Source organism: Notothenia rossii (genome assembly GCF_949606895.1).
Source record: "Notothenia rossii genome assembly, chromosome: 6".
NCBI classification, from domain to species: Eukaryota; Metazoa; Chordata; class Actinopteri; order Perciformes; family Nototheniidae; genus Notothenia; species Notothenia rossii.
Genome location: NC_136909.1, coordinates 36,042,548 through 36,063,251, shown reverse-complemented (window position 1 = coordinate 36,063,251; position 20,704 = coordinate 36,042,548). Strand labels below are relative to the sequence as shown.

At 38.8% G+C, this 20,704-nt stretch overlaps 1 protein-coding gene across 2 annotated transcripts; it reads right to left on the bottom strand.

The window, feature by feature from the left end:
- Positions 1-155: 155 nt before the first annotated feature.
- Positions 156-20,451, bottom strand: p2rx7 (purinergic receptor P2X, ligand-gated ion channel, 7). Of its 2 annotated transcripts, none has more exons than XM_079690208.1 (13): positions 20,178-20,451; positions 18,935-19,082; positions 16,969-17,040; positions 16,780-16,852; positions 15,102-15,198; positions 13,906-13,986; positions 13,371-13,506; positions 10,475-10,611; positions 9,913-10,003; positions 3,808-3,873; positions 2,804-2,908; positions 2,606-2,713; positions 156-843 (listed from the first exon to the last, which is right to left on the bottom strand). In XM_079690208.1, exons 1-13 carry the CDS (start codon positions 20,291-20,293, stop codon positions 346-348), a joined length of 1,728 nt encoding a protein of 575 aa, XP_079546334.1. In that variant the 5' UTR covers positions 20,294-20,451; the 3' UTR covers positions 156-345. The 2 variants fall into 2 exon arrangements, with proteins under 2 accessions (XP_079546334.1, XP_079546335.1); XM_079690209.1 differs by having other exon boundaries at positions 20,073-20,196.
- Between the last annotated feature and the right edge of the window lie 253 nt (positions 20,452-20,704).

Here is a 20,704-nt window from a genome sequence, read left to right as displayed (position 1 = left end):
ACACATTCCTGGCAGGAAAAGGGTATTCTCTCAGCATGTAAGGGGTTTCTAAAATGATGTTTCTGCTCTATATAAATGGCAAAAAGCTGCTTGAAGGAAGTGAATTTGATAAAAATTGCTTATATTTACAAAGATGCAAAATGACTTGACAGATATTAGTAAATGCAGTGATTTATTGACTCAGTGAGAATTGTTGTCATCCTTTCATTTGCCTTCTGACTAGACGCAAGCTTTCAAAGTTAATGCATTGATTGTTTTACTTTGTAAGCCAAATTTAACGTACCAGCACTGTTAGTGGGTTAGTCAACAGAGGAGTCTTTGATCTTTAAAGTGGACCCCCTCCTCTCACAGCTCTCCGTTAGCGCAGGCCTGCATGGAAACCATCCTGGTGGGCCTGAAGCCACTGTACTTCCCGTCTGGACTCGGGTACTCGCCCCGGACTCTCCCTATGCAGCAGCTGGGGATGGCAGGGTGGCTGTTGCGGGGTGGGACCCCAAATCTCCAGCTGATGTACTGACTATAGGCGCAGTGACGCAGGGCGGTTTGGCCTGGACCAGCGGGGGCAGACAGAGGGTCCCGGTACAGGAGGACGGCCTCCAGCAGGGAGTGACGCAGCACCAACTGCTGGAACAGAGGAGACGAGGCGATGCAGGCGCCCTCGCTCCGTCTGCAGCACAGCTCCTCCTGGGGGAGGGAGGAGGGGGTGCAGCGGGCACACTTACACCAGGCGGGGGGGCTGGATTTTGGGGCCGGGCCAGGTTTATGGTCAAGGGGAGGCTGATGGTCCTGATCCATGCTGACGCCCGGCAGAAGCAGACAGGCTCCGAGGTGTCTTGTGTCCTCCTGTCAGGAGAAGCACACATCACTGTATCCAATGGTGAGAGTATTTTGGGGGGAGATAAAACAAATACAGGTGCAATGCTGTAAAAGATAAATGTTTAGTTTTGATGATTTTTGAGTTATTGACTAGAAGACTGAAACTAATTTTTAACGATAAGCACGATAAAACAATACAATGCGTAATCTAACTTGATAAGAAGCTCTATAAACGTGATTTTCCACCGTGGGTCATAGCAATGGAGCAGCAAGCAATGAGCTTTTATTGTAATTCTAACCTGATTATGTTTCAACCTTGAAAGTGACAAAAAAAATTAACTTTAGCTTGGAGCTAAATATCTATTTTAGGTTTTCATTTCATTTCATTTCCATCTTTATTTCGAACAGATTTTAAAAAAGAAATAAAAAATAATAAATGTGAAAAACAGAATACCCTATTGTTAGAATACAGTATTTATCAATATTCATAACAATGCTTATTAATTCCCACCCCTTACTTACTGCTAATCAATGATTATCCTTTAAATCATTTCTGCAAGTTATTCCTACTCACATCTTTACATTTATACATACATTTACAATAATTTCTCATCTTCAATCACCTCTCTTCATTCTCATAGTTTTTCAAAAAAGTGTTTCTGTACATCCTTTTAAACTGAAGTGTGCTTATGCTTTGTTTTAACTCCTGCTCCAAACCATTCCATAAAATCACCCCACAGATTGCTATACTCATACTTCTCAGAGTTGTTCTGACCTTGAGTTGTTTAAAATGTAGATTTCCTCTCAAATTATACCAATCCTCTCTCTCTACGAACAATGTTTTTAATTTCCTATGTAGTAGATTATGTCTTGCTCTGTACATGAATGTGCCGTTTTAAATTTAACCAGATTAATGAACTTCAATATGTGTGACTTCAAAAATAATACATTAGTGTGTTCAAGATTATTGATAACTCTTATAGCCCTTTTTTGTAATGTGCATAACGGCTGTAGGTTGGTTTTGTACGTGTTTCCCCCAATCTCCACACAGTAAATCAGATATGGCAATATTAGTGTGTTATATAGAGTATACAATGAGTTATAGTCCAGAATGTATCTGGCTTTTCCCAATATTGCGATAGTTTTAGCCAGTTTTGCTTTTACATGAGTGATATGAGGTTTCCAGCTGATTTTGTGGTCTAAAACCATACCAAGGAACTTCCTTTCATATACTCTTTCTATGTTTATGTTATCTAGTATTAATTGCACCTGTGGATTTGTTTTATGTTTTCCAAATAACATAATCTTTGTTTTGCTTATATTTAATGATAATTTGTTTGTGTCAAACCAGTGTTTTACTTTAATCCTTTCTGCTGTTATCTGCCATTAGTACTTTCAAATTGTCACTGGAACAAAACATATTAGTGTCATCTGCAAATAAAATAAATTTCAATATATTTGATACTCTGCAAATGTCGTTGATGTATATTATGAACAGCTTTGGACCCAACACGGACCCCTGAGGTACTCCACAAGTTATGTTCATGTATTCTGATTTATGTTCACCAATTTCAACAAATTGTTGTCTGTTGCTTAAATAATCTCTCACCCAGTTTAATCCCACCACTCTGATGCCATACCGTTCCAGTTTTATCAGTAAAATATTGTGATCTATGGTGTCAAATGCTTTTTGTAAGTCTATAAATATTCCCACTGCACTGTTTGAATGTCATTATTAGGACAGAACCACTACTATGTATTATTATTCAGGCGTCTGCAGCAGGCTCACCTTGTGTGGCTGGACAGATATCGGTGTGATGTCTTGTAAACTATTCTTCTGTGATATCTTCACCAATCGGATATTGTTTTCATCGACGTAAGACACGCAGAGAATGCACTGCAACACACATTATGAAAACACTTTAACAATGGGTTTACAGAAAAATATATGATACCACATCATCTGCTGTATTAAACCATTCATCACCTTCTGTTTGTCCTGGACTGACTCCACTTTCTTCTCGGAGTAGTTTTGTCCGACATCTGCAGAGTAACATCTGGTTCCAATCAGCCAGTCGATCATCAAAGTCGTCTTGAGAATAAGACGGAGAGTTTTACACTTCATGTACAACACACTCATTCTGCTTCAAATTCGCTTTCCAATCCTCCAGCTGCCTCTGATTTGAGTTTAAAACAAATATGCCTGTATCAATTTAAGAGGATGAGAAAACCATTTCTCTGTTAAGTGCCTCCATAACCTAAAGCATTCAGTTGTTACAATTTATAAATTCAAATAGTTTTCACTACAATTTCACTGTACAATATTTAATTTGACATTCTGTTCTTGTATATCTTATTCTATGTACATGTAAATAGACTCCTGCATTGACTTGATCACTTACACAATTCTCTGGGAACTTTGGGATTTTGGCCTTTAAAGACCATTTACATGCATTTACACCAGTAATATAATAAACAATATTCTGAAATAGCCCATTCTGCATAAGGTGCACTTTTTGTAGTGATACTAGTGATGGTGTTTATTGATCCTAATATTGCTTTATAAAAAGGGGTTTAAAGACAGTAGAGAGAGATAAAGTCAAACTCCAGACTGGGAAACATCCGCATCAGTTTCATCACAGACACTTCCTCCATGATTTCCTAACGTGGTTTCACTCTGACTGAACGATTCATCTCTGAACGGAGACCATCATGCACCAAAGTCCACAGTGGAATCTGTTTTGTTGCATACAAATGTATTCTAAATAAGACTTTGTTTCTGCTGCAGCCACAGCTCTTACTCTCAACATTTCCACCAATTGCGTTCTGTGGTGTTCTTCTCACATACTGAGCTTATTTAGCTCTTTTCTGTAGTGAAATTCATTCGGTTAGTCCAGATGCGTCCACCATTTAAAGTCTCACTTTTGTATACTCCAACACTGACGGCCATTGTGTAGAAATGCATGAATGGACACTTTTGTGGTCTCTCACCAGAGCGTAGTACGACAGCGTTGATCCGATGTAGATGATGAGCACGATGAAGCTGAACTTTCCCGCCTGGAAAACACATCAACGGTCACTTTGATTTTATTTTTACACATTCTCGTCAAGGGTCTTAGACAAACTGAAGTCAGGAGCTCCTGTGTGCAAGGTCAAAAAGGATAGGATAGGATCTTTTATTGATCAGATATGGCATTGTGATCAATTTCCTCTCCACAAAGTAAATATTTTATTCCCTCAATTATTTGGGTCCAGGTGCATTTTTCCGTTTAATCAGAGCCAATTTGTTTCTACATTTTCCGCCACATTGGAAAAATAGTATTTAAATAATATTTAAATATTTTTTCAACAATTACTCCTACACATTTTGAGCAATCATCAATTCTAAAGAAAATCACTGCTATATCACAGATTAATCTTATGTTTTATGTTTGATACAGTGTTGCCTTAGCTGGTGTGGGACCCCAAGTTGGCTTGGTAATGGACATGAAACTGTCTAACATTGCAAAAGCACTCTTAATGTATTTTTTGTTTTGAATAACCTATACTTTTCTGATATGTTCATGTGCAATGCATTATTTGGTAGGTAAAGTAAATTGTATTTTGTCGTAGTTTTACCAGTTAAAGGTTGCAATATGTGATACAATGCGTCACCTGCTAGCTTAATTGGACTAATGCCTGTATTGTAACTAAATAGCAATTGCTGAAAGTGATAGTTAATGTGTTAGCGGGTTAATTGTACGCAGGCTTTTGGTATTTTATGTCTGAATGTAAATGAATGTTAATGTGAAGACATCACCTATTAGAACGGGCCATGTGAATGCGTACTTGTATATTTCAGAATGGAATAACGAAGTAAAAGGATTTTATAAGTCCTTTGTATGTCCAAGTGTGCTACACTGGCTCTAAAAGTTTGTGAAAATGCCTTCATTCCAAAAATGTGCTGCTCATGTGTAGATATTATTTCCAATCCGGTATCACGGCAAGACGTGAACATGTGACGATTTACCATGCTGGGAGACGTGAAGATGTCATGATTTCGTCCCTTCAAACGTGACAGCTAAACGGTATTGTTAACCCATGTTAACCAGTGGAGAAATAACCGGAAATGCCAAGCAAATGCTACCCCGACGTAATGATTTATTTTTTAATAGTCACACTCGATTACGCCGATTTTCTTGTTTTCCCAGCTGGTTGACACCTCTTTTAGCAGAAACAAAGGCTACATTAATGTATTAAATCGATGTTAATCCATGCGTGTGGATCATAGGTGTGGATGTGGAATTAACGGACTTGACGTTGTGCGATTGAGTTGCAAGGCAACAGCTTCGGTTCGTGTTAATTTACAAACTCTTCAACTACAACCGTAGTTATATTTAAAAACATGTTAGAAGGCCTCACAAAATACTTTAATGCAAATTAAAATGTAAATGTGAAGGAATGTGTGTATAACAAAATACATTGGTGATAAACGAAACCGGAAATAGACGTAGGCAAGATCCTCAGCTTGATGATTGGATGTTTTAGCCGCAATGCATGCTGGGATTTGATGTTTATGTGAAATCTGAACACGTTGTTTAGAAATAAAATACTTTATTCCGAGTGTGCTTGCTTTTCTCTTTGAAAGTCATCACATAACGGCATTTTAATACACGGTTCGGCTGCATTAAATATTACATATCTGCCGTAGTTCTCTATTTATAGAACCCTGCTAAGAAGACTTCTAGACAAACAGGAACAATTGCCGCCAAAACTGAAAACGTGACGTGGATCATAAATATATAAGCAATTAAACAACATCTTACATTTCTTTTCACACAATACGTCTCCTCGCAGTATCAACACTAATTCTGCTGACTTTTATATTTGATCCAATTGGTAGATAGGCTGTATTTACACCATAACGGTGCAGATCTGATAGAAAGGGACACCTGGTGGTTGAAGAACGTTATTGAAGTTTATTATTTTATTATTAGATGTTAATAGGATCCCTATAAAGTATATTCATTACTCTTTATTCTCTACTAATAGTTCATTAAAGACTGTATATAATGACTAGTTTGCACACCCCTTTCAAGATTTCAAGATTTTCTAAGCTAAGGTTTATTGACATATCATATTATACACAACTACGGTGTACTTATGCAATGAATGAAAAACTTGGGTCGCAGGTTCCTCAACAGTGCATTACAAGAAATCTATCAATATGTGTGTATACCTCCACCATTAAACTGTCATTCTGCACATTTCTTATACTATCTACATACATCTTATAGTATAATACATATGTATAAAATCAGTTTAATAATAAACAAATAAGTGCTTAAACATAGTTAACATTGCAGGAAAGCAATATATTAGACGTTAAGTACTTTGTCAGGCTTAATATTTATCTGTAGATACAAATGTCACTGTGTGTGCTCTGTGCTCTGCATGTGTAACCATTAAAGAGGATTTCATCCCTCCATATTCAGGGTTCTTACACCTTTTCCAAAGTCAAATTCAAGCACTTTTCAAGCATTTTCAAGGTGCATTTTCCAGCTTTTCAAGCATCTTACAGCTGTTGTAAATTACATATTTATATACACATACTCAAATGATTATTTCCCTACCTCACATTAAATCAGATGTTCTTTATGCAATAAACAACCAAATGTGTGCTTCGTGATAGCCTTCTACACGAGGATGAAAAATTAAAGAAAAGAAAACTAAGTTTAATATCTTAAAATTAGTAAACCATCTGTACGTAGACTGGGCATCCCATATAACCTGTCTGAGCCAATATACAACAATCAGCCAAATACCTTTTCAATACATTATTGATTACTATTTTTGAGGTACTTTTAGGTTGGCAGTAAACGTAAGTCAAAGGTAAATGGTGTACTTTTGCTCCACTACATGTATTTAATCCCTTTAGTTACTTATGTGGATGAATGATGTGAAATATAACCAAATGTTAAATCAGACTTTAGTTCCACCTGGAGTAAATTCACAAGCTACCCTGCAGTATACAAAGTCATTCAAACTAGCTGCACTTTTACCAGCTTTGAGAACACTTTCATGATCAATCATTATAAAACATACCATATATATTATTCTGAAATGGACCAATCTGCACAATTACTACTTTTACTGTCGCTACTTTAACTATATTTTGATGAGAATTATTTTCTACTTTTACTTGAGGAACATTTTGAATGCAGGACTTTTACTGTAACAGAGCATTCCTACACTCTGGTACTTCTACTTTTACTCAAGTACAAGATCTGAGTACTTCTACTTTTACTCAAGTACAAGATCTGAGTACTTGTACTTTTACTCAAGTACAATATCCAACTTATTCCACCTCTGGTAGTGTATTAGCCTGAATTGTAGCCACAAAATCACGCAGAGCTGCATAAAAATAGACTCACAATGGTAACAAGTGGAAAATAATATTTAAATGTGTACAATGATTTGTAGGTAATTTTGACTATTCAAGACACCTGACTTATACATCTTCAAAGGAAGACTGTGTTCATTCTACAATTACATGGGATTAAAGCATAATGTAGTTTTACTTGTATAATACTTCAATTTCATATAAAAGACAGTTTGTTTTCATCTGTTTTCAAATAAACAAAGTATTGGCTTTCAGAATATTAAACTTGTTTTGGCAAATTCAGATGATAAATACAACTTTGAAGCTTGTGACGGCATAATTACAAGCAGAGAACGGACAAATGTAACATCACAGCAAGCATAGCAACAGCCGGTGTTCCTTGTAAGTGTTCCCCCGGTACACAAACCCAAAAATACACAAACACACTCGCGAGCTTCCCCCAGACCAGTAATACAAACGAAAATGTGTCTTCGGGTCAATGTGACTGATTTCGATAAAGCAAGTCACATTTGGTTTAGGCACGAAACATACTACCAGTAGAAATACAATAGAGTGTCGAATCAATAGATTATATTTTGTGACTATAACACGAAATGCCGTGAGTGCTTCATCCTCTGAACACCACAGGATGGCGGACTATAACGCACATAACATAGGTACGCTCCTCTGAAATGATTGTCCCCTGCAATTATTATTATTATCCCTCAATCGAGTTCGCTATTCAGCTAGCTAACGTTAGCTTAAACAAACGTAACATGCAACGTCCTAATCAAAAATGCTCTACTACGGCGTACCTTTCATGTGGCTCATCAGCGCAGACTCTCGCATCGTTATTTTTGCAAACTTTGCAGGAGGCTACTCGTGGGCTTGACCCTCGTCTTAGCCATAGCTTGTATTTGTCTTCTGCTAGCCAACGCTCGTTGAAACTGCAACCTCCTGGCACACTGTCATCTATCACTCTCATCAGAATGCCCAGGTCACACGTAACACAAACACTTGCAGGTCGCGCGCATAGCGCGGGAAGGCCGCAGCGGAGTTGTTTTATGTAGAAGCAATTATTTTCTTTTAATCTAAAAAGCGAACTATTCAGTCAGACAGCAATTTATTGTAAAAGTAAAGCATTTACATTTTCAAGCCCTTTATCTTAATTTCAAGCCCCATTCCCAAAATTCAAGCACTTTCCCAACCTTGAAAACACCACGTCAAATTTCAAGCATTTTCAAGGATTTCAAGCACCCGTACGAACCCTGCATATTCTTCTTCTACAACCCCATAGCTTTTTTCTTATTCAAAAGAAGACCTTAACCTAAAGTACTCTTTAATGTTTAAATTAAGCCTCATTAGTTTGTCTGTTTTGCACATCCTCCAATTAATATCTAATAATAAAATAATACAATTCAATAACGTGCTTTAACCACCAGGTGTCCCTTTCTATCAGCTTTGCCCGTTATGGTGTAAATACAGCCTATCTACCAATTAGATAAAATATAAAAGTCAGCCGAATTAGTTTTGATACTGCGAGGAGACGTATTGTGTGAAAAGAAATGTAAGAAGCTGTTTAATTGCTTATATATTTATGATCCGCGTCACGTTTTCAGTTTTGGCGGCAGTTCTCCTGTTTGTCTAGAAGTCTTCTCATCAGGGCTCTATAAATAGAGAACTACGGCAGATATGTAATATTTAATGCAGCCGAACCGTGTATTACAATGCCGTTATGTGATGACTTTCAAAGAGAAAAGCAAGCACACTCGGAATAAAGTATTATTTTATTTTTAAAAATCACATAAACACCAAATCCCAGCATGCATTGCGGCTAAACCATCCAATCATCGAGCTGAGGATTTTGCCTACGTCAGTTTCCGGTTTCGTTTATCACCGATGTATTTTGTTATACACACATTCCTTCACATTTACATTTGAATTTGCATTAAAGTATTTCGTGAGGCCTTCTAACATGTTTTTAAATATAACTATGGTTGGAGTTGAAGAGTTTGTAAATTAACATGAACCGAAGCTGTTGCCTGGCAACTCAATCGCACAACGTCACGTCAGTTAATTCCACATCCACACCTATGATCCACACGCATGGATTAACATCGATTTAATACATTAATGTAGCCTTTGTTTCTGCTAAAAGAGGTGTCGACCAGCTGGGGAAACAAGAAAATCGGCGTAATCGAGTGTGACTATTAAAAAATAAATCATTACGTCGGGGTAGCATTTGCTTGGCATTTCCGGTTATTTCTCCACTGGTTAACATGGGTTAACAATACCGTGTAACTGTCACGTTTGAAGGGACTAAATCGTCACATGTTCACGTCTTGCCGTGATACCGGGTTGATTATTTCAGGGTGACCATAACACATTTGGTGCCGTTTGGTTAATAGGTAGGGCTGTGGCAGTGCAAATCTAACTTTAAAGGAAGAAATACTTGTCTGCATGCCTGTAATTTGTATATCACAAAATCAGTGTATCTAATCCTCTTCACAGATGGCTGTTGTATTGCTTAGGAGCCAAAGTGGTGAGTGTCAAGAAAATCTGATGAGCAATCCTCAAGCGAGCAGTATTTCCGGGTAATCAGCCTGTTCTGAACGGTCACTATACTCGTTAAGTCTAAGTCTAAATTGATTTGAACAAATAGAGAACTTAAAATAAATAAATATATGAAATCCCAAAAAGTAAAGAAAAAAATAAATGGGGGAAAACCAACCCACCTGTCCAAACACCATGACGTCAAACCTGATCCCGAAAGCTTTGTACAGCGTCCGCTCCTCCACTCCGTTCACTGTGTTGTACTTTGCATATCTGATCAGAAGACAGCCGATATGATGGATCACAAAAACACTGCAGCACACAGCTTACCCCGATAGAAGAGCCTCATAAACTGAGCGGTTTATTTTTACGTGAAATCTGACATTAAATTGTGCCTGTTTTTTTACTGGTCTCACTTATCCATTCTGTTTCATGTAAACGTTTCATTAGCAGAGGTTGTTCACACTGTGATAGCTTGAGCCACACTGATGTATTGGCCTTTTAGTCAATTAAATCATCAGCCAGTCATTGTGCAGAACACTAAGACTACTTTATTTTGTATTCCATTGGCCTAAATGTTTTTCATCCCACAGGAAAACATATGGGGAACCACTGAAGCTCTGATTGTTTTCATATATAGTCCTGGCCTTTTCTTATCAGCACAAACCTTTGGCTTTTGGATGACTTAAATAAACAAAGCTCCTACATTTCTGACTGTGAGGTTGACCTTTGACCCCGGCTCACCTGAAGTTGAGGCCGGGGTACAGGGTCCTGTTGCTTTCCTTCTCGTCCAGCCGTCTGAAGGAGTATCGGGGCAGGCAGCGCTGCATCAGCCGGTCCAGGTTGCAGTCCCATTTTATCAGGATGCCGATAACGCCACCCTGTGGTCAAACAGAGGGAGTGTGGGTTAAATTATTAAACTCAAAACTGATCATCGGAAGAAAACACAGAAAATGACCTTTTATATCACTCCCTGTTGTAAAGGCAATGTTAAAGGTCCCATGTCATGGCCATTTCCACTGATCATAATTCCATTGTTGAGGTCTACTAGAATAGATTTATATTGTGCAATTTTCCAAACTCACATTGGTTTCTCATACGGCATCTCTGTAAACTACGTGTATTCACTGAATTTCACTCTCTGCCTTTAACAGCTCGTTATAGCTCCAATAGCTCCAGCCCCCACCCTCCCTGTGAGCACAGTGTGCTCTGATTGGTCGGGACGTTGTGAATCGCGCTAAGCTCTGTGGAGGTGTTGTTTCCTTGTTTAGCGATTGACAGCGAAACACAGCCAAACTCATCCTGAGCACACACAAAGTCACAGCCGAAGTAAAAACAATAAGTGTGGCTTGATATTGAGTAAGAAAAAGGTTGATAAACGCTGTGAGAATGGGTCTGCAGAGAGAATTTTGCCGCGATCCCAACTGTCTGTTATCAGCCTGCAGCCAGGGAGGGGAAATCAGCAGAGCTGCTTGCACTGAGTGTTTGTGTGAGGAAGTCCGTGGATTGGTCAATTTGGACCAATCAGCGGGGGCTTAACGTAACGGCTCCGAGGACGTAACGTAACGGCTCCACGGATTGGTCCATTTCGTTCCGGGTACGGTTGACATCATGCGTACCCGGAAGAATCAAATGGACAATGACGTATCTCCAACGAGGCGTTTTGGGGAGGGATTTTCTGTGTTAGAGTTTTACTCGCTACAGGGTGTACTTTGAGGGTTTTGACTCTGCAGACCGTTTACATGCATAAAAACCTTCATAACACAGAAGGGGACGGGTAATAACCAGAAAAGCATGACATGGGACCTTTAAATATCACATTCCGAAAAGATAATTGAACATGTTGGGGTAGTGGGGGAGGTGAGGAACTAAGTGCATTAGTACTGCACTTGATGAAAAATAATGCTAACTATTTTGGATATAATACAAATACAGAATAATTTAATGCATCCTCAATTTAATCTCATCAAGCAAAAATATAAAATTGCTTGTTTTCATGATGAAGTCACAGCATCATTTCTTTCTATGACAGAGTCCTTCAAGTCTTAGTTTATACATTGCCAATGGAGTTTCCAATTAAAATTATAGTATTTTTAGATTTTTCTAAACATTTAAAATGTGTGTCTTGAAATTTGAAAGAATCAGGGCTATCGGTGCAGTACAATCTTATTTTAAAGTCCATTTGGAAGAAGGATATTTTTTCTTTTTTCAGAGGCCCTGTTATGCTAGGGGGTGTTACCTCTGTAGTGTTTTCTATAGGTTTTAATGCATGTAAATGGTCTGCAAAGGCTAAAATCCCTTTGTTCCCTCCAGAGGGAGTTTCTCTTCCACACACTGCCTCCTGCCTGAAATGCCTTCATTGGACTTTACTTTAGTAACATAATGACATCACTATGTAACACTTGCACTTCCATTGGCTAGCGCTCCAACACATTGTAGGTAATCGGCTAAGGGGCCAGTCACCTACAATATACTCTAATATACTTTACTGTGACATGTTTTTATCTACCGAGTAGAGACACTAAATACAAATACAAATATGAAGCTGAAAAAGAGCATAATGTCCTCTTTAAACAAATCTTCTAGAGTGAAGAAACATCAGATAATTATAATAACAAATAAGAGCAGAAAACTCAAGTGATTTCTTAAGTACCAGTAATTTTCGGACTATAAGCCGCGCCTTTTTTCCCATTTTTCGACGCTGCAGTTTATATAACGGTGCGGCTAATCTATGGATTTTTACAGCTAACGGCCACCACCTTTAACTCTATGGGCTCTATGGCCGGTCCGCGCGGACCCCTACCTTTAAGCGGCGGGTTCCAGCAGGAAAAGCTGGAGGCCGGAAAAGAGTGAGACAGGTAGCGCGCAAAAGTAAAAGTGGAACCGAGAGTGGTACGAGAGACAGAATGAGAGCAAGACAGACAGACATTACGAGAGCGAGACAGTTTGTCCCCGTACCACTGGTTGAAAACCGCTGCTGTAGATCACTGCCGGTACGTGCGCTGGGAGCGCACCGTTTAAGTTTGAAAGTTGAAAAGTTTGTGTGTCTGAAATGCTATGTGATACAGTACAGTTTACAAAGCACAGTACATGTTCTGTAGCTACTATTGCACTAAATGGTAACACTTGAATACGTTATGCAAATATGCAACTTGTTTGTTGAAATGTTAATAAATGGGAGCTTCCTCAAACAGCCATCTCTTTCCCGACAATCCCCTCTGTGCACGAACCCTTACATATGGTAATTAAACATTAAAACACCTGCGGCTTATAGTCCAGTGCGGCTTATATATGTACACATCATTCAATTTAGCTGCTGCGGCTTATATTCAGGTGCGCCTTATATTCCGAAGATTACGGTACAAACGTTGTTTAGTATTTATAGTGTCATAGCTAACTTCCCACTTGCATCCAGACAATTTGAAGAAAGTTTGCAGAAGCTAGACTTCCTTTTTTTGCTTGTTTCATTTCAACAGTATTTGATCCCTATATAAGGACAACAGAGTGAAACCCAAACAGTGAAAGTGAATTAGAGAAAAGCAGATCTGGTCACTGTGGTGTCAGTGAACTGTGGCTAAAAACCAAAACGTTGTTGGAAAAAAAGATGTACAGGAAAATGTTTTAAAACATGTGCCCTAACCTCTACAGCCATCTCAGAGAACTTCTCCCCGGCCTCTCGAACGACGTCCCCCAGCCTGAAGATGGGACACAGAGGGTCTCCTCCTCTCTGACAGCTTCGCAGGTAGGCGTCGTTCATGTTCGGGAGGATGTTCCTTCTACAACAAAAGATGGACTTTAAAATACACAGAAACCAAAAAATGATAAAAATAAATAAGTTAGCTCAATGCTTAAACAGTTTGATGATATGCAAATGAGAGATGAAGAATGGTAAATAAACCCAGCCAGAGGAGAATAGTACAATTTTTTTAAATAGTTGCACCCCGACCATTGTCCCACAAATATCATCTCCTTTACTACAGAATATATACATTCTTACTTTTTATGACATTAATATTTCTCAAATATACATTAAGGTGCGAGGAACAACATACTTTAAAGCTAATTCAGTGTGTTGAGGTTTTTCTCAATGTTTTTTTAAGATTTAAACTGCGGCAAACAAAGCTGCCTAAAGTTAGGAAACTGTTTCAATGTACATCAACATACAGCTGCCTCACCGGATGTAGTTGAATGCAGGAAACCTGATATTGTTTTTGATGAGGACGGTGAAGTTCTCAGCTGCTGCCAGCAGTGCAGGCCTGCATCAAGGACAATTATGAACGTTATGCAGTACATTTTCATTGGGAAACACAGATTAAGAAAAATACTCTAAAAAGCCTCTGCAACATCAGCAAACAGCAGAAACTTGTTGCCGATGTAGATAGTGTAGCATTTAGCAGCAAAGGGAACAGATTTCCCTCGGAAGATGGTGGAGACATAAAATAGAGCTAAAAGAGAGACAATGCGATACACTACTGTAAATGAAAAACAATGTGCAACTTAAATGTTATGATGTCAGTGTTGTGTTCACAATGTGTTTTATATAGGTTTTAGGCATGTAAATGTTCTGCAAAGGCTTAAATCCCAAACTTCACGCAAGAGGCCCCCATCACATCTTGTGAGGGAAATCTGTTCCTTTCTCTGCTAAATGCTACACTATCTACACCGGCTAGTGTCTAACAATGTCTGCTGTTTGCTGATGTTGCAGAGGCTTTTTAGAGAATGTAACTAAATGATGTGTCTCATATTCTCAATCACAACAGAACAACCAATCGGAGCAGACTGGGCTCTGGTTTCAGGGTGAAAATTGGTGCAGCAGAACAGGCAGTGTGAGAAAAATAAAGACCTTTTTGAACATTAAAGTATGTAAACATGTCACAATAGAGTCACAAAATACAAATATGAACCTGTAAATGTGCAACATATGTCCCCTTTAAGTTATATTTTGTTGTATTTGTTTTTCAAAATGATATCAGAGGATCAAGTGAAGTTAAAGAGGACATCATTCTCATGTTCAGGTTCATATTTGTACTTTGGGTTACAACTAGGGCATGTTTGCATGCTTCAGTGTGTTATTTAATACACCCGTACCCACCCTCTGACTGATACGCTCTATTTTAGCGCATGCCTCTTTAATTACCCTTCTGGAAATGCCAAGTTTGCTTTGATTGGCTTGCAAAAATATATATTCTGCACATTAACAAGCTGTGGGTGGAGACCCCTCCGATGGGGGGCAATATTCTAATGAGCCTGTATTTGATATGGCTTGTTGAATCCCATGTTTTCTGATTGAGGCAGCTCACAAAAAGACTTGCCCAAGTCAGTGGGTTGTTGGGCACTTCAGATAAATACAGTAAATGTATGTGCAGTTTACCTCGGAGGACTCCTCTTTGTTTCCACTGGACACCAGGCAGAGACCTCGCAGGTTTTCCTCAACACGTCAAACTTCACACATGATCCCGTCTTAATCCCTGTACAGGGAAATAAACAGTGTTGTATTTCAACTCAACGGATTCTGTCACAACTCAGTTAGAAAAAACGTAGAATATAAGGTGTTTACAGTTCGACTGTGGCACAAATCTTTAGCAGAGAGCTGAAAGCTACTGCCTGAGGATAACACTGCAACAAGTTATCGATAAATTCCTCTTCCTCTTGTGAAAACTGGTTTTAAATTAAACTTACTCGCTTGGGAAAAGAATGTGTTGGCGAATAAGACAGAAGTGAGATATTCAATAAATTATAGTCACAAGTCTAAATCATTTGCTTTCAACAGCAACATTTTTGACTTGTATCAACACTATTGTAATAATTACATTTTTCTTCCAACTAAATTAATGGATAATGCTTCCAAAATGAGGTAAAACAGAGTAAACAGCTCTGTTGCATACAGCGGTGGAAAGTAACTAAGTACATTTACTTATGCACTTCACTTAGGTGCAATTGCTTGTTGAGCATTTTCTGCCACTTTCTTTAACTCTACTACACTTCAGAGGGAAATGCAATGAACACATAAACTACGCTCTATTATTTTACATTTAAATAAAACTTTATTGACCAAGGGTCAATAAAATAACCCCCACATTTACAAGATGCAACATTGGATGGATAAACACATTATTGCATCAATAGTTATAATGCAATGTTTCATTTTGAAATTAGTTATTTGACTTTAGTTCATCAAGTTTACGTTGATGCATATTCTTATATACTTTATGTTTTGTCGGAGTTCTTCGGCACAATGGTGTTAAAACTTTTACTTCAAGAAGGCTAAATCTAATTTCAGGTCAATACTGCAGAAACCCACATTTCATTTACAATAAAAAATGCTGCAAGAAGCTCAAAATTGAAACAGGACCACAAAAAAGTGACCATTGGCTTGTTGATGTTCGCGGATTATAAAGTAAGCAAACTGTCACTGTTGGCAGAGTTAGTCTGTTTCATAATTGTGACAGCATATTTGAAATGGCTAGGTTAGCTACGTTAGCTAGCTAGTTTACAGCAGATCCGCAATAACATTTGAAGGAATCATGCGATCACTTTGTCATAAGCCAAAGATGTATTACATTTCAGGCAAGTTTCCACTGACAGTTTTCCAACTTTATAATCCCCGAACGTCAACAAGCGCTCCGGTCCCAGCTGTGTGCATCACTTTTTATTGTCCACCGTTTTGTAATTGCAGCGTTTCGTTCATACAGGGCTTTTAGAAACATTGTTGGTGAAGATGTTTCTTTAGCTGCATGTGTTTTGGCAGGTGTTGTTTATTATATTTGGATACTTTTTTGAAACTGCAGCGTGTTTCTCAGAATGGAAACGTTTTGAGCCGTTGCATCGCGTTTGCAACTGTAGGCCACATCCTTTTCTTTTTTTTAAACTGTGGCTTTATATTGAAAAAAGAAATTGCAATCGTGAGCACTGTCTTTGTCTCTTTTTCTCCCGCATCTTGACAAATCTTCTATCATTGGTTGCATGTATAGTAGGCTTTACATTACCCAGGTTACTACAGTACTGTAAGTTGAGTGCATGTAAATGTAGAGAAGGAGCAGTGAGTGTACCGTGGCTCTGCTGATCCCAGCCTCCTTTCTCACAGTCCTTATCAGTGCGACACAAGCTGCCTTTAAGGGGAACCTGGAATATAAACACTGCTGCGAAATAAGTAATAACCTTTCATCGGAATCATTGTACAATTAGGAGCATCTTTAACTACATAACATGTAATCAATAAGGATGTTAAAAAAGAGCACCTCTGGGCATTTCCCCTGCTTCTGATTCTTTGTCATGAGGACATTGGTCACCACAAAGAAGGAGTTTTTTTCCTGAAAGTCAGAAAAAAAAACATAAATACTGCTCTTTACCAAAGACCTAAAAGAGTGGTAGGAATGAGTGATAAAGCCTGGACATGACTTAGCATTTTACCAGTTCTGGATCTCTCTTCTGAAAGTCAGCGTTTTTTCTTAACGTGTTTTAGTTGGCCTCCTAAATAGGGTCTGTAGTTAACACAAGCTAAAGAAATGTTTGCGTTTTGTTCTACAACATTAAATGTGTCTGCAATTACCTTAAGCTTCTATGTGTTATAAAATGGGCAGTTGCTTACAAGCGACTAACTGACACTACTAAACGTAAACACGCAGAATATTGGCTGCTTAACGCTAGGTAGTTAGCTGGTAGTTTGCTTATGCATTACGTTACGATACTTCAAAAATCAAAAAGAAAATGTAATGGGGTTATAATGCTGAAAATACATAAGTATCATGTTTGCCACAGATCTTACTTTCAAACCCTAAAGATTTTTGTCAATGGAGCCCTTAGCCGCTTTCACACCGCAGGACTTGCCATACTTTAGTGCCGGCACTGAATCCGCCAGGGGGCAAGTGCCAATCGCATTCACACCGCAGTACTTTCCCTGAGGCAAGATTACGCTGACGTCACTTCGTCTTCTTCTTCTCTGGGTTTACTGGCAGGCCACAAAACCACTTCACGGCGAGTACAAAAGAAAACAAGAGAAGAAGAACTACACGGGGGAGGGGGTATAAAGCCCACCCGCTGTACATGATATATATATATATATATATATAATAGGTAGGCTCAGCAGACAGACCGTAGTGCAAAGATAAAGTGTCACATGATTATCTACTAAATAGTGAATTCAGCATCAACTTCACCAAGATGAAGTTCATATCTTCCTAAGATACGTGTTACTTTATTATGTCCCTACTAGAATCCGAGCTCAAATGACTCAAACCAACAAAATGTCCCAAGCAAAGAATCATGTGCACCATGAGGCTGGGTTATAAGGGTAATTTACAAATAAAATACCCCATTATAAAAATGGACTTTATCTTTATGTATTTATTATATATTACCCCCTCAGGCTGATTTTGGAAAAGGACATTAACCGTTGTTTGGTGTTTTTCCCTTATTTATCTAAAACAAATGACATGATAAATTACTTGTGTTTATGTGTGTAAGACTTGTGTTTCTGCCCCTGCCATTGCTGCACAAGGTTGCAACATTGTAGATAAATTCAACCACCGACACCTGTCTGCTCTCACATTCTTCTATTCTGCAAATTTGGGGTGGGACACGATAAATAAAGCTTTGCCAGTTTGTTTGTTTTATTGCACAGTCAAGACATAACAATAACGGCATCACGCCACTCAAGTAGCTTTTGCGAACATTGCTCAAAACATTTGGAGTTGGGAACTGCTTTCTGTAGAAGCTGCTGCATCCCGTCCTCAGAGTAAATTGCCAGAAGCGCCGACACTTCCTCATCATTCCACCGCTCCGGTGTGTGGTCATAACGTGTGGTCATAACTGCTTTAAAGTACAAAAAAACTACTCGCTCAGGTGTGGATGTGGTTTTGGAGCGAGGAAAAAAATGGCTGCCTAACAAAAAAAATTCAGAGTCTAACGGGGGTGGTTTGCAATTTGCCCAGCCAATAGAAATAGAATATAAATTGGCACTCTTTTATCACCAGGTTCATACCACCTCTCTCGCAGGGACTGAAAATGGTCAAAAGAGTTCCCGGCACTGAGTGGTCCCGGCGGTGTGAACGCGACATTATTGGTACTAACGGAAGTAAAGAACCAAAGTACCAGGGAAAGTCCTGCGGTGTGAATGCGGCTCTTGTGACGCTAGCTCTCGGGTAGGCATACAAAAATACATTATCACTGCACCACTCTATGCCCGAAGCACGGAGGACCTCCTACCTGTGAGGGCCCGCTGTAGTCCACCACATCCCAGGCGACGTCCCCGACCCCGGGGAGCTGCGTCTGAGCCACACCCTTCACCTTGGTTGTGACAGAGCTCACCACCTGGTCAAACTCCTGGTAGCTCCTGTTCCACAGCAACATGATGCTGCAAAATAAGAACCAAAAAAGAATCGGTTGGTTGACAATAAAATTGAGTCTTGTGTAATGCCATGACACACAATATGTTAAAAAAGATTCAGTAAAAATACTCACACTACTATAAGGGTAATGTGAATAACATTGCTAATGTATCTAATAGAAATTATTGGATTTTATTTTTTAATGCGATAATAAACGCAATTCACATCAAGGGCAGTTTCTCCATAAATGTGATTTAGATCTAAAACAGTGTAAGGCAGCAAATCCTCACAAAAGACAAGTGACAGAGATGTTTGTTTAAATGTTTTGGGGAATTTTTATTTTCAAAACAGTAATTGTTTGTCAATCAACTGATCGTTGCAGAGCTATCATTTGTCTCTGCCTCTGATGCTTGCAAATTGAACAATGTGTTTTTTAATCTGTCTCTTGATGATTGCACACTATCCCAGTAATGTCATATTTTAAAGTTAAATCAAAAAGAAACAAAATAATACAAAACAGCACACAGGGATGTCGTGTATTATTACAAATGTATATAAATACCAACTAACAGTAAGGATTGCATTTTTCATTGACATGTACATTTCATACAAACCGTACTATTACTGTCACATCCAAAAATGTTTTCCATTTCGATCTATTTAACATTAAACACATTTTTTAATTTCAATAAGGTCACTAAAAGTATTTTCTGAGCACTGTAGGAATATTACAGGGCACATTGTAAGACCAAAAATATTAAAACAAATATTCTACAGAGTATACACAGAATAAGTAAAATATTGGCAGTGAAAACATGTTTGGGAATATGGGTAGGCTACCGTATAATATAGGTAGTGTGAATAACTAGCCTAATACCATACACACGCAGTTCCTACCAAATAAAAGTTCGTTTTTTGATAACTATATCAACGAGAGGCGGTTGAGTTTAATTTAAACTCTAATATCAGTTTGTAATCCAGGACATGGCAGCCGGTAGTAATGTTGACCGACTGACCGGGGACCTGTGGGGGTGAATCTCCTCCAGAGAGCAGGCAGCCGCTCCCCGGGCAGACCACCGTGGAGCAGTCGGTAGAAGACGGAGACAGTCCGGGTCACTCACCAGATGAACAGCAGAATGGCTCCGTTCAGGCTCCACTTCAGAGAGCCGAGCTTAACGCTCTGGATCCGGACCAATTTGTTGGTTTCATACTGACACAGAACTCCGCAGCACGGCATGCTGTTGCTGTTTCAGGTTGCTTTCTGTAGCGGAGGAGGAGAGGAATCTCGGACTCATTGCTTGACTCTTCTTCCTGTGTGCACGCGGTCACATGTCCAGACTCCTGCAGGCTGCAGCTGCTCAACTACATCACTGCAGCTGCAGCATTCCACTGAAACTGAGCGAAAAAGGCTAGAAAAACAACCAAATACAGCAGCATTTATCTTATTAATGAATGCGCACATGTGTTACACACAGTGTAGGAAAGTAACTTACGTAGATTTACTCAAATAGGCTACTGAACACATTTCAAGTGTTTTACCTAAGTATTTTCTTTCGTTGCCCCATATTCTACTCCACACATTCACATTCAAGGGAAATATTGTAGATCTTACTGCACTACATTTATTTTACAGCTTTAGTGACTTTAA

What these genes read in the sequence shown, in the direction of transcription:
- p2rx7 (XM_079690208.1), bottom strand. Translation starts at nt 20,293, where the DNA reads ATGCCGTGCTGCGGAGTTCTGTGTCAGTATGAAACCAACAAATTGGTC. An exon ending in ACTACAGCGGGCCCTCACAG is followed by an intron (nt 17,041 to 18,934) that starts GTAGGAGGTCCT and finishes TCTGACTTTCAG; the next exon opens with GAAAAAAACTCCTTCTTTGT. An exon ending in CAGTCCAGGACAAACAGAAG is followed by an intron (nt 2,714 to 2,803) that starts GTGATGAATGGT and finishes TGTGTGTTGCAG; the next exon opens with TGCATTCTCTGCGTGTCTTA.